Source organism: Taeniopygia guttata, chromosome 3 (genome assembly GCF_048771995.1).
Source record: "Taeniopygia guttata chromosome 3, bTaeGut7.mat, whole genome shotgun sequence".
NCBI classification, from domain to species: Eukaryota; Metazoa; Chordata; class Aves; order Passeriformes; family Estrildidae; genus Taeniopygia; species Taeniopygia guttata.
The window spans coordinates 79,726,499-79,738,916 of NC_133027.1; the positions used below are offsets into that span (position 1 = coordinate 79,726,499).

At 43.2% G+C, this 12,418-nt stretch overlaps 1 protein-coding gene across 1 annotated transcript; it reads left to right on the forward strand.

The window, feature by feature from the left end:
- Positions 1 to 926: 926 nt before the first annotated feature.
- SULT6B1 (sulfotransferase family 6B member 1) lies at positions 927 to 11,051 on the forward strand. The gene is given in 7 exon segments (XM_072926126.1): positions 927 to 1,020; positions 8,616 to 8,739; positions 9,396 to 9,489; positions 9,776 to 9,800; positions 9,803 to 9,866; positions 9,868 to 9,931; positions 10,760 to 11,051. Coding segments are annotated over 7 exon segments (597 nt in total). The 3' UTR covers positions 10,892 to 11,051.
- The last annotated feature ends 1,367 nt before the right edge of the window (positions 11,052 to 12,418 follow it).

A 12,418-nucleotide genomic window follows, 5' to 3' on the forward strand; every position in this document is an offset into this window, starting at 1 on the left:
TCTAAGAGACCTGAGGGGCTGAAGCTAAATAATCCGGGAGACAACGCTGGCCGTCTCGTGCCAGCCGGGTCTGGGAAATGTCAAATCGTAGAGGCTGCGAGACCCAGACACAGACAGGACATCCTTTCAGGGGCTCAACACCAGACGCCCGAGACAGGACTGAGCAATTCCTGCCTCATCTGCGGACAGCCTCTCCCCCTTTTAAATCCTTATCTGGCCCAATGCTGTTATACTGCAAAACCGCGCAGGATTCCTCTTTGTTCCTGGAGCGGTGGCGTGCTGCCCACCGAAGGACTGCTCGTGGGCTTGGGTTTGTAAAATTACCACAGCAGCTCGTTCTTCAGAGGTAAATCCTCGGGCCAACGAGGATTTACCTCTGCGCCCTGTGCGCCTGCGCTCACCCAAGCCCAACTCCTGACCCCACACGGCAGGATTTCCTCACGCAATCCGGGCGGTGCGCGGTGCCCGGAGCAGCCTCCTCTGCCCGCCCCGGCCCCCGCCCGCCCCGCCGCACCTCGGCTGCGGTCCATGGCGCGGTAGAGCAGGAGGGCGCCCAGCAGCCCCGCCGCCTCCAGCAGCAACAGTCCCCGCAGGACACGCCGCGCCATGCCCGGGGCGGTGCCTCCCGTCTCCGCAGCGCTGCGCAGGCGCCGCCGCTGCTTGGCCTCGCAGGCCCGTCACGGCTGCGCCGCTCAGGGCTCCCGGCAGCCCGCGGTGCAAAGCATGAGCTGTGTAAAAACCTTCCCAGGAGAGGACGAGCTTTGTTGCATATCCGGCCTAATCAACGAGAAAAGGCATTAATCCGTGAGGCAGGTAGCAGGCGAGCGCTAAGTGATGGCCAGGTGTTAGAAATATTGGTAGAATTGCCTTGTTAAGGTTAATGCACTATATGCTTCAGTAATCTCAGATCTAGGGAGAGGTTCATAATGCCGACCGAGAAGAGTGATAGTGGACACAAAGACATTCAGCAGAACCCCCAAGATAAGGAAGAAACTGATAAAGCAAACTCAGCTCGACTGGGTAAAAGGTAATTTATGGCAGGGGAAGATTGCGACTGCCAGCTCATGGCCATGGACCCAAGAAAACCACCGACCCAAAAGAAGAGAAGGACTGAGCATGTTAACTGATTAGCATGAGAAGAGAGGCAACCATTAACTAATAGAGGATAGAACACTAATTAATAAGGGAACCATGTCACTTGAAGCCAATGAACACTAATTCCTTAGTTTGCTAAATTGTATAAATAATAAAAACTTTTGGTAGTTGGTGTGCTTGATTTGTGGAACACCTTGGAGTGTTCAGGTTTGTGCTACTCTGAAATAAACAATCAGTTTGTCTCGCAAGTGTCAGGAAAATTAATCCACGATGCCAGAGGTTTATATCCAAAAAGGAGACAGAGGAGGAGTCCTGCAACTTTATTTGAATAATTTCCCCCATTTCCCATGGGGTCTCTCAAACTCTTGGGGGGCGCAGCCCCTTTTTTATCCTAAGTTCCTGTCTGCATCTCCCTCTTCCTTTTCCCCATTGGCTGAGGTACTTGGAAGGCACAGACTTCCCAAATCACCTGCTCTGTGCTCCCCTGGAGTATGCGCCCCAATTTTGTTATACAAAAGAAAGAAAAACCTATTCATAATTCTATTAAGTCTTTGTTCTTTTTCTCTAGGATCAGGAATTTAACATAGCCTTGGCTGAGCAACAGTCTCTGTTGATAGTAACATTTTCTAGAACTAAGAGTTTCTTCTGTTGCTTCCCTATCTGTAAGTTCTTAGCACTATCTACAAGCAGATTCACAGTCATCTTATTCCTTGCATTTTCATTATCTTCTATTATTCATATTGCTATTAGCTCATATTATGGGACTGACTTTATTGCCAAAATAAAAGCTCTTCATATTTTCCTTAATACGGACCTAATTTTCTTTGTAAGATGCTTTTTCCACCCTCTGCTAGTGTTTTGTAAGATTAGATATAATACTTCTGCTGCTCATTCTTACAGGGTGATTATTTTTCCAATTCTCTTTTCCCTGGTGGCTGAGTTTGCAAGTGTTGCTTGTACTCAGTGGGATTTCTTAATAAACTAATTCCTGCTCTGAGGATTTTAAGTGAACAGGATCAACCCAAGCAGCAGAAGCTTAGGGTTGTTAGAGAAACATGGATCCAAGAAAGGAATTCATTGCATTATCATTGTAGCAGTTGTGGCTTTACCAGAGAGGGTCCTGGGTCAGGGTCTCATTTAGCATATAGAATTTGCATTGTTTGACAAGTTCTGATCTGGAAAGAAACTATAGTGTATTTAGGGGCTTAAAAAGTATGCCTGTAGTGTTTAGGGTGAATTTATAGCAGCTGTGAGACAGAACATTGAACTGTAAGAGGCCAAATAAAAAAGGAGCAGGCACAAAATGTGAAATATGCATCTTTATTTTAAAGAGCCCATAACTGTGGGAGGATGGATTGTAGGAGAATAGAGACAGTGCTGAAGGCAATCATTCCCAGTTGCAGCTGTACTAATTACCCAAGAGCAGGAACAGCCTTGCCTTTAATAGACTGCAGCTGTGTCCAATAAGGATGGTCCAGTAAGGTTGGGTGTTATAAAAGAGTGGGGTAGCTGGTGGAGAGGAGAGCTGGAGTCAGTTGGCTGTGCTGCTGTGAGGAGTGAGGGATTGGTAGATGTCAGCCAGCTGTGCAAAAGAAAGAAAAGGAGTTAGTGTTGCGAAGAGCTGCCCATGAGACCTCACACAGAAAAGGTATGAAAGTCCTACAGCAAGATAATGAATTAATGGTGACAGTCAGTTCCCATCCACCCTTGATTGGTGACAAGCACCAATGCCAACAACTGGTGGCCTGTACAGGGATGAGTTCCAACACATAATCCCTTTGGGTTTGGGTCCAGACTCCTGCTGGACCCTACACAGAGGCTGTTTGTCATATCTTGGTGTTGGCTTTTATTTCTCATGGAGTTTGGATGAGTTCAGGTGTGGAGACATGATACAGGTTGTCTCTGACATGTAGTAACTCAGTAAACCTCTCCTGCTCAGGGCAAAGGATTAGTAGATTAAAAAAAACAAAAGAGATCTTGCCCTGTTAAAGTTGGACAGTTTGTGGTAGCTCAGCAGGGTAATATTTTACTAAAGATCACTGCCCGTTGTTCAGTAGGAGAGGAGGTACACAGCTCCTCATGGTTTGCTGAGGCATGCAGCACTTTGTTACCTGGTAGGCACTCTGGTGGAAAAACCTGTATGCAAGGTTTCACAGAAGAAATGGGAAAGCAGGAGGGAGAGAAAATGATGCATTTGTGCAGTGCAGCATGGTATCAATTTGCAGGTAATTATTTTGGAATTTTTTCCCATTTGGATATTTTCTTCTACCTTTTAAAAGTGTGCTAAATAAATCTCTTGCCCTATTTTCCTATAGCTTGCAAATCATGGTGAAAAAGATAAGACTAGAGGAAAAAGAATGAGAAGAAAGATTACCTGCCCCAGTCTGAAATATTGCTGCACTCCCTCTTGCCCCTTGATGGGACACTTGGACCTACCAAGCCATAGTGTCACTGGCAGAAATAAAAATGTTTCTGTAGGTCTCTTTCCATCTTGAACCAAGGGGCCTTGATGTCTGGCTTCCTCTTCCAGGTTTTTTGGTGTTTTCCATGCTGCGCTCAAACTCTTTGGCATTTGCCGTGCTTAGATGGTCATGAATAAATGTGTGTGATGAAGGAACTTGCATTGAGGCCATTCAAAAGCTTTGTTTCTTAAAGCTGTAATATTATCCTTATAACTTTTAATACTTGCTAAGTATTATGAAGGTTAAATTACAGCGTCACTCTACTGAAGGTTTTTCCCAACTCACATGTATGTAGTAGAGAGAGAAACTGATGCAAAGGACTATCGATGCAGTAGGGATTAAAGACAGTGGGTCTTCAGGAATCAGTAGTTCCCAGGGATGGCTCATATGGTTGAGGAGCCAGTAGGGAATTTAGAGACTTGGAATTTTAGGTTTATCAATTGTAGCTTTTTGTTAAAGTAAGATTTGCTTTTGTGCATGTCTTGGCAGATGTGAGCGTGGATTTGCATGTAAATGGGAGAGTGATATAGATTATATCCATCATACAATGTCTTATATTAATGATATTAGGTGTTATATAATTGTATTATAAGACATTGTATAATGTGTATGTGTTATATATATTACTGTATAAATGACATGTATTAGCTGCCTCCACCCAACCATCCGAGGCCCTTTATGTAAGACAGGGTGGAATGTATTCCTTCCTGGGGATAGCTTTCCACAAAAAGCAGGAGCGTTTGCACCGTGTTTTCTATGGTAGTGCATGTGACAGTGTCATGGTTTGATGCTGGCACAATGCCAGCGCCCTATGAAAATACAACTTACCAATTAAATGCTGTGAAATGTGATTAAGAACAGAGCAAAGCAGGCTAAACTTAATAACAAAGGAAAGACTTTATTACACTACTACTACTACTATAAAAGGAAAAGAAAGGAAAGAAAAAAAAAACCACACAAAATTCGAGATGAAAACTTTCCAAAACATTCCTCTTCTCACCACCCAACTCCACTAAACTACAGCGAGACCCATTTGGATCCTTAATCAAGTTTTCACCCTTCAATATAATTAATACTGAGTATCGGGGAAGAGAGGAGTCCCCCTTGCACCACAGACCCTCAGGAAACACAGCTGCCACCTCTTGTGTTTCCAATGTCACACGTGGCACTGCCCAGACACACCGGCCAGTGTGACATTCTCTTCTTCATGTCACAGTGCTCTCACCCCCATGCATGGACAGAGACTGCTTATAGGGCCCCTTTAAGGATGCTTTGCCAAGGACCACCAGGAACAACAGTTCAGTATCACAATTCGGGACTAGAGTCCCCCCCATTTTCCCCTGGGGCCGAGGGTCCAAGGACAGAGATCTCCTTCTCTTCTTCTCTGAAGATGGAGGGCATCCTCACACCCTCCTCAGCTCTCTCTGTCCATTCCAAAACTGGTAGTTGCTGAAGAAGGTCTCTTGGCTCACCAGTGCATCCCCCTAAAATGCAGTCCCTCTTGAAAGAAAGAGTAGTTCAGTCTATGGTAAATAAGCAGAGTCTAGCCAAAAGCCCCTCCATCATCTCCCCCCCAACCTTCTTCTCTGAACATCTGAGGTCCCAGGCTGTCTCTCTTTCCTTCAAATTCAGGAGGAGTAATATTTCATAAAGCCTTCATTTCACAGGAAAGGGTTAAAATTCCCGGACTCCCCGGACAGCTAAAATCTCAGCCCAGGACTCCGTCTCCCATCTCCCACGCTGGGCATCTTCCCACCCCTTCGCCTTCTCCTCCGCCGGCAAACTCCCAGGTGTCTGCTGGCTCTCTATCTCTTTTCCCTCTAGCTTAGGGGAGGGAGAACAAAAACATCCCAGATGTTCTCCACCCTTCTGTCCGCAGGAGGTAGCCCAGCTCAGTTCCGATCCTTCATCCCCTGGCCTACCTCTGCAGGACGCATGGCTCCCCTCCCCCACCCAGCCCAGGCTGTGGGGGGAGGTCCGTACCTTGCGATGACTGGAACCAAAGAACGATGAGTCCTCCTGGGAATTCCGCTTTTAACCCCTCTGTGTTCTCAGAAGCGTGTCCACCTTCAATTGGTCACCCCAAGTGTCAGTATCCAAACCGGACCCCTGACTGGACCGACCCCTTCCTTCCAAAAAAAAAAATTCTCTTCCCGTGTCAAACCATGACAGACAGCTGTATTCACATGGGACTCGCCGCAGGAGGCGGTGGCAGCTCGACAGCTCTATCGCAGGGGGCCCCAGCCTTCCAAGCACATCCCGACAAGGACACGGGGAGGGTGCTGTAGGTCAAGGTGAACACACCGTTTCCTTGCTCTGTCCTAGCAGCAGTGGGGCAAATGGGAGTCACGGAAGCCTTGGGAAGCTGGCTCCGAGGGCTGATGCTGGAACGGGATGCAGTGTGGGGGAGTGTCGGAACTCAGGCCTGGTTCAGGGGTTCCGTGTGGTGGTAAAGTCTCTCCTCCAACCCATGCTTCCAAAGAAAACTCGGTAGCCTCTTGTTGTTCAGTCTCATGGTTGTTTATTGCAAGTTATCTAAAAGATTGTCTTCTCTGGCTGCTGCAGTTTGCTCAGCAGCTCAGGCAGAGGCACACACACCCTGACACCCTCTCTGTCTGCTGTCTTCTTCTTCTCTCCCCCCGCCCAGGGCTGCTGCTATCTTTTATATGATACATTATGTGATACATGTTTACAGTGTTTCCCCAATACTTACTACCTACATTAAATGGTGCAATTCTACTCTAAATCAATCCATAAGTGCCAACATCATCAAGAACATGGAGGCAAGGAAGAAGAAAGAAAAGAAACAGAACTGGCCTACATTCCTCCATCTTAAAACTTCTGACCCCCATGTACAAAGTAAAACCACCCCTGTACAGGTGTTAAAACCCCCTTGTACAATACTAAAAAATTCTTCCCTCTACTTTGTAACTACTTCTAGTATAATATCTAAACTTTTGTGGCTCCTTGTTCCACCTTCAAAGTTGGTAAATCATTCCATGGCTCAAACTCAAAATCACAGGTGTTTCCAGCTGCCTGCCAGGGTCACAAATGCCTCCGACCAAGGCCTGGAACCTCCAAGAATGTCTGAGGGACATTTTGAGTTCCAACAGGGGAGGCTTTACCGCAAGATGGGGTGGGGAAGGATGCAGGTGTCTGGGGAACAGTTCTTCTAGCACTTGTTCTGACACAGCTACAGGCACAGCTGACATGCACTGGCAGTGACGTTGAATAGGCAACTCTGCTTTGCCCCGGACCCAGAGCAACAGAGAGAGGCAGGCACTTCTCTCAGCAGAATGAGCGGAGTTTCTTGCTAATGCCTTCTTTCTCCTACCCAGAATCTTCCTATGTGTGTCTTTCCTGTAAAAGACAGGAAAGGTCCTGTCATCATCTTCTACCACTGACTATATATTAAAATCTATTAAGTGCATTATTGAGTCAGTTTTGCCTCCAGAAATGATTCAAGAAGGTCACAGTTATAAAGCTGTTGAGGATCTCATTAATGGAAAACATTACTTTGTTTATAAACGTTTGAGTGCTTTGGTGTTGTCATTTGATGACTATTATACTGAATTAAGCTTTGTAATGTGAAGGCTCTGACATATTATTTAAACCTCTGACATGTTTTATTTTGTTCTCTGGCTTTTGTAGTGCAGGTATGAAATGGCTTATCTAGATTTTAAATTATTTGACATTTACAACTGTCCAGAGTATACCTGTAAGCACAGAACTAATTTTATTAAATGTGGAGATCCAGGTAAATGTAACTTTACTGAAAAGAAGTTGTCAAACCATTTGAAACTGTTTTTTCTCTCTCCTGCACAAAAATTATGAAGTCCTGTAGCAAGTAAGTTTATTTCTCCTAAGATAGGAAAGAAGATAGTTTTGGATGACTAATGCCTTCTGATTAGGGGCTTTTTCACACAGGAAACTCTCACAAATCATTGCTGCACCTGTGTAAAAAACATGTTCTCTCTTCTGTTTCTGTTTAATTCTGAAGAGGATAAAATAGATTTCATTTCTAAGGATTTTGATAAAACATCTGAAATATAATCTCCCCAAGTCTATTTTCAAGGAAAAAGGTACAGTGGTTTTTTTTTTTTTCCCCAAGAACAAGTCTCATCTCTCTGACAGTATCAGTGTGCAGGGCTAATTCTGGGACCATATCCTTTTTTGCTTTCAAGCAGGTGACACTGAGGGAAAACAACTTGGAGACAGTGGAACTTTCATGATACTTGGGCTCTCTTAGCAGCCCCTACAATTTACAGTAGCCTTAGGGATGTTGGAGCTAACATAAGCAGGGACAATAGGTAGAGCTGTTGCAGTGCTCTGAAATTGCTGGAGTGTCACAATTTCCTTTTTTATGCAACTCTTTTCTGTGCACAGTCATGATGGGAATGAATGTGGCAGCAGTGTCTCTGGGACATTGGCTGTCTCCTTGCAAACTCATGAGGTTAAAACTTCAGTGTTTCTGATACTTGGTCACTGAACACTGGCAGGCACTAGAACTTCCAAGATGCACCACAGAGGAAACAAATAATTAGTTAAGGGACAGAGATTTTTTCCATGTATTATTGTCATTTTTTTCCTGCATGAGGCAGGAAAAAAATAAAATGTATCTGGCAAAAATATTTAACGTGTATAATGTGTTTTCAGCTTCTCTGAGGATTACAGTCTCTTAAGGATTTCAAGAAAATTGAAAATGGGGGATGACTGTAACATCTGTGGTTTTCTAAAGGAGCTTTTCCTGACAGGAGGCTGGCAGATGGTTCCTTAATATTTCCCAGGTAGTTTTGTGGATGGTATTCAATGACAGTATTACAGTCTTTCCACTTACATCTTTCTACAGTTTCTTCATGACATTAACAAACCTTAGAAGTGGTGATAAGGTCTTTATTATGGTTATGTTATAGTTTTGTTCTACATGCCTTTATTAATAAAATATTTTATAGCTCCCAGTATGTTATTGATTGCAAAATGTTTGGTTATACTCTCACTTTGGTTGCCAGGGTAGATGAGTGATCTAAAATTGTGGCCTCTTTCTCCCACTCCACATAGTAGTGTTGCTTCAAAACCCTAAAGATAAAGCTGTTTCATTTTTCCATTTCCATAACAATGGAACGCAAAGTGTCCCCAATTACAGCTCCAGGGATGAGTTCTTTTCATGATTCATGACAGATCTGTTTTTTTACAGATCCTGATTGTAGCTGAAAAAGCAATGGAAAGAAAAATTAAAAACAACTGAATGAGGCCAGTGGGAAAACAGCTGTGCCATAATTAATTTCCTGATGGCCGTATGTCACAATAAAGGAGGCAGCTGAATGCCAGGAGGGGAAAATATCCGAAAGATGCTTTGCTTCTGGGCATTTGTTCTTCCAGCAAAGGGTGAGAGAATTACATGGCACCTGGACAATGGCATTGGGTCAACATTCTGCCACTTAGTGATGGAGGAAATGCTGCAGGTTCAAAGTGTTAATAAAATGGCAGTTTGTTTCTTCAGTATTTCTCCATATTAGGCCAAATACCTCATTAACAACCCATATTTTAGATGTCAGGCTTTGTCTGTTAAAACGTGTTTACAGGACAGTATAGTCACAGAAGGGAAGCACATAGTGAGATTCATGTTTATGTGTGGAAACCGTTTACCTACAAAAGTTCAAAGGAAGCCTCTTGCCATTCTCTTGTACAGACAGTACCATGGAGAGGACAGGCTGTTCTTTTTGTCTGCATTCATGTGACTAACAGGCAACAGAAGGCAATTCTTCAGTTGTACAAAAAAAAAACCATACCCAGTTAGAAAGAAAGATCACATCAATGCTTCTTTGCTCATCTTTACAGTCAGCTGGGATGCTGTTTTGATCCTGCAATCACCTGGAACAAAGACATTGAAGATAAGAATATTATGGTCATAGTATATGAAGACCTGAAGGGGGTGCAGCAGATGCTGTTTACTGACAGCCAAAACACATCTGAGCCCATTTCTTGAAATCTGCTGAAATTAAGAGGAAATGGCACAGGTTTCTGAAAAAGCAAAATCCAGCTGATTTTAGGGACAAGTTGAGTCTGGCTATACAGAAGCAGAGCTCCAGAAAACAGAAATGCAACACAGAAAATGGTGAATGAAATTAGTAGATGATGGCAATGCTCATCCCAAGTGGTTGACTCCCTTTTTTAGAGGGAGCATATTGCACATCTCGCTTTCACTGTACTGCTTTCAGAACCTGACTGCCAGTGTAAAGCAGCTGCATTCTTTGGATTCTCACCAACAGCTGAGCAGATCCAGGCCATTGCAGGAAGGCACACTTTCCAGCCAGGAAAAAGCTCAGGAGACTCATGGTGCTGTTGGCTTGATTCTTTTCCATAAAGGTAAATCTGTGTGTGTTTTGCCAGAGGAATGAGTGGTAGCTCTTTGTCTTGGGCAGACAGGAATTTGGATCAATAGATGGTTAATATTTATGTATAATTTTTAAGGCTTGGTGTTTAAGAAACCCCTATTGTGCTTCAGAAAGCTCAACTGATTTCACCCCAAGGGCCAGTACCATACAGTAAAGCCCTGTATAATATGATTAGCGAAAGTGCCCTACAAGAAGTACACCCTCTGTTGTGGTATGCACTAAGCACCAACTAAAACAAAGAAGAGTTTTATCTTGTCTTCTATGACCACTGGGGATAGCCAATAGACTGAGTGCCTCCACAGATCTTTCTTCAAGCCCTCAGGTTTGCCTATGGACCACAGTCAACTCATAGAATCCAGATGCTCCATGGATTGATCTGTGTTTTTTAGCCACAGGTCAGGCTAGAACCTCAGACAACCCCCAACTGTGTGCCCTCCAAAATCTAGGTTAAAGGTAGACTGCAGCTTAGAGCAGTGTCTGGTTGCAACAAACAAAGCTATTGCAGTTAAAAGCACTTTTGAGCTTTCTGGGTTGTGTCACAGCTGCTGGTCATCTTTTCTAGTCTTCTGCAGCTGTACAAGGTACATGCTGGAGCTACGAAGGTAGACCAGTAACTTCCCATGGTTGCTTTATGTTCACATTCTATTGAAGACTCCAAACATAAAGCAAATGTATTCTTCTGTCGGTATTTTTCTTTACAGGAAAAAAAAAATTCTGAAATACAATGAGAGAAAAGTTAGTATTTTGTTTTAAATTATACTCTTTGGTTGTTAGAAGCAAGGGTAATAATTTCCTTTTTATATTCAGACTGTTTTTGGAGACTGGAAGAATGTTTTCACTGAAACTCAGAACCAGAAGCTGGCTGCCAAATTCACAGTGTGCTTAGAAGTACCTAAGCTGGGAGTGAAGATTAAATATGATGTGTATTGCAAAGTCTGAACATCCTTTGCAGACAAAAAACCACTAATGTTCAGGCTGTTTTTCATTCACTTTGAGGAAATAAAACAGAAACCAGGACAACATGCAGTTTAAATTTTTGAATATCCATGTGATTTGTGAACCTGTTTCTGATGGCTTAATTTACACAAGCGGTCCTTGCTTGAGCACTTTGTATCATTGAAGGCCGCTGGGCTCTCTCAAACAACCTGAAGAGCTTTAGCCTCCCGTTTTTTAGCTTTGATCTCTTGTTTCTGGTAGAATCTTGTGTGAAATATATATGCAGTAGTTAAACCTGCTGAAATAATTTGAAATATATTCAGTAGTTGGAAGTGATTTTCCAAGAGTTGTTTTAAAGCAATCTGAAGTGTCATTTTGATTCTCAAGTTCTAAGTTTATGGGATTCTATATATCATTTTAATTTCTAGGTTCATGGTGTAAAATGAAGTTTCAGAAAGTCTTGTAGTTGCATTTTGCTCCTTTGCACATTTCCACTGTGCTGATCAATGTAAGAAAAAAGTAAAGGAGCTCAGTGGTAAAAAATTTCTCTCCCTTTCAGCAATATTGTTTTGCTTTCCTTTGGTAGTTTGAGATCACTGGAAATGGAGCCTTTGCCTGGGTTATCTATGTTTACCTGTTTTTGCTTGGGTTACTTCATGCTTAAGAGTAGTACATACGATCTCAGAGCCAGGAAGTGGACTTTTCCTGGATATCTATCTGAGATCTTTGAGCTGTTGCTGTCCAGAGCACAATGATTGTGCTTTGGTGGATCCAGAAGACCAATGTGCACAAGATGGTATAACACTGAACAGTGTCACAAAAAGGCGTCTTTTTAGGCTTTTCCCTTGAGAGGCTGGTTAAGCACCAGTCTTTGGTAGCTGGTTGTTTTTCTCACCAGAGACATTTCTCTATCTCTGAAGAAAAGGAATCCAAGGGAAAAAGTGCTCAGAGAAAGAGTATGTGGGTAATGGGCACACAGTTGCTAATTTAGCCAGTAGAGAGGGTTACAGTCTTCTTTCTCATAGTTTTTCAGCTTCTGTCTGAAAAATAATTGCTTGTGGTAGATGTACCTTGGCCAGAGAGAAAACAAATTAACTTTGTGAGAGCATCTGCTGCACACTTTGTTAGCTGATGGTTAGTACAGCAAACTCCCAGCCATTCAATGCTAATGAGAATCCCCTTCTAAAAGTCTGCCAGTGACAGGGAAGTGATTAAGACAGCTTAACTTAGGAACATCTTGTAATTTTTTGTTCAGGTCTCCACAAAATCTTGTTTGCTTGTCTTTCTTTACATATTACTCTTTATTTTTCTTCTCCTGTTCTAGCCATGTTTATTGCAGCTATGTCACCTGTGTACAGCTTATTGATAGTGCAAAACACTCCAGCTGTTGGTCCTTTAGGCTGGCTGGACTAAAGGATGCCAGTGTCCTGAAGACTGGCATTCACATGGTGGGAAGAGAGCATCAATGCAGCTGTGAATTTTCTTTCAAAATTAACAGCTGTAATAATGGTAATTTAAAATAAGTAAACC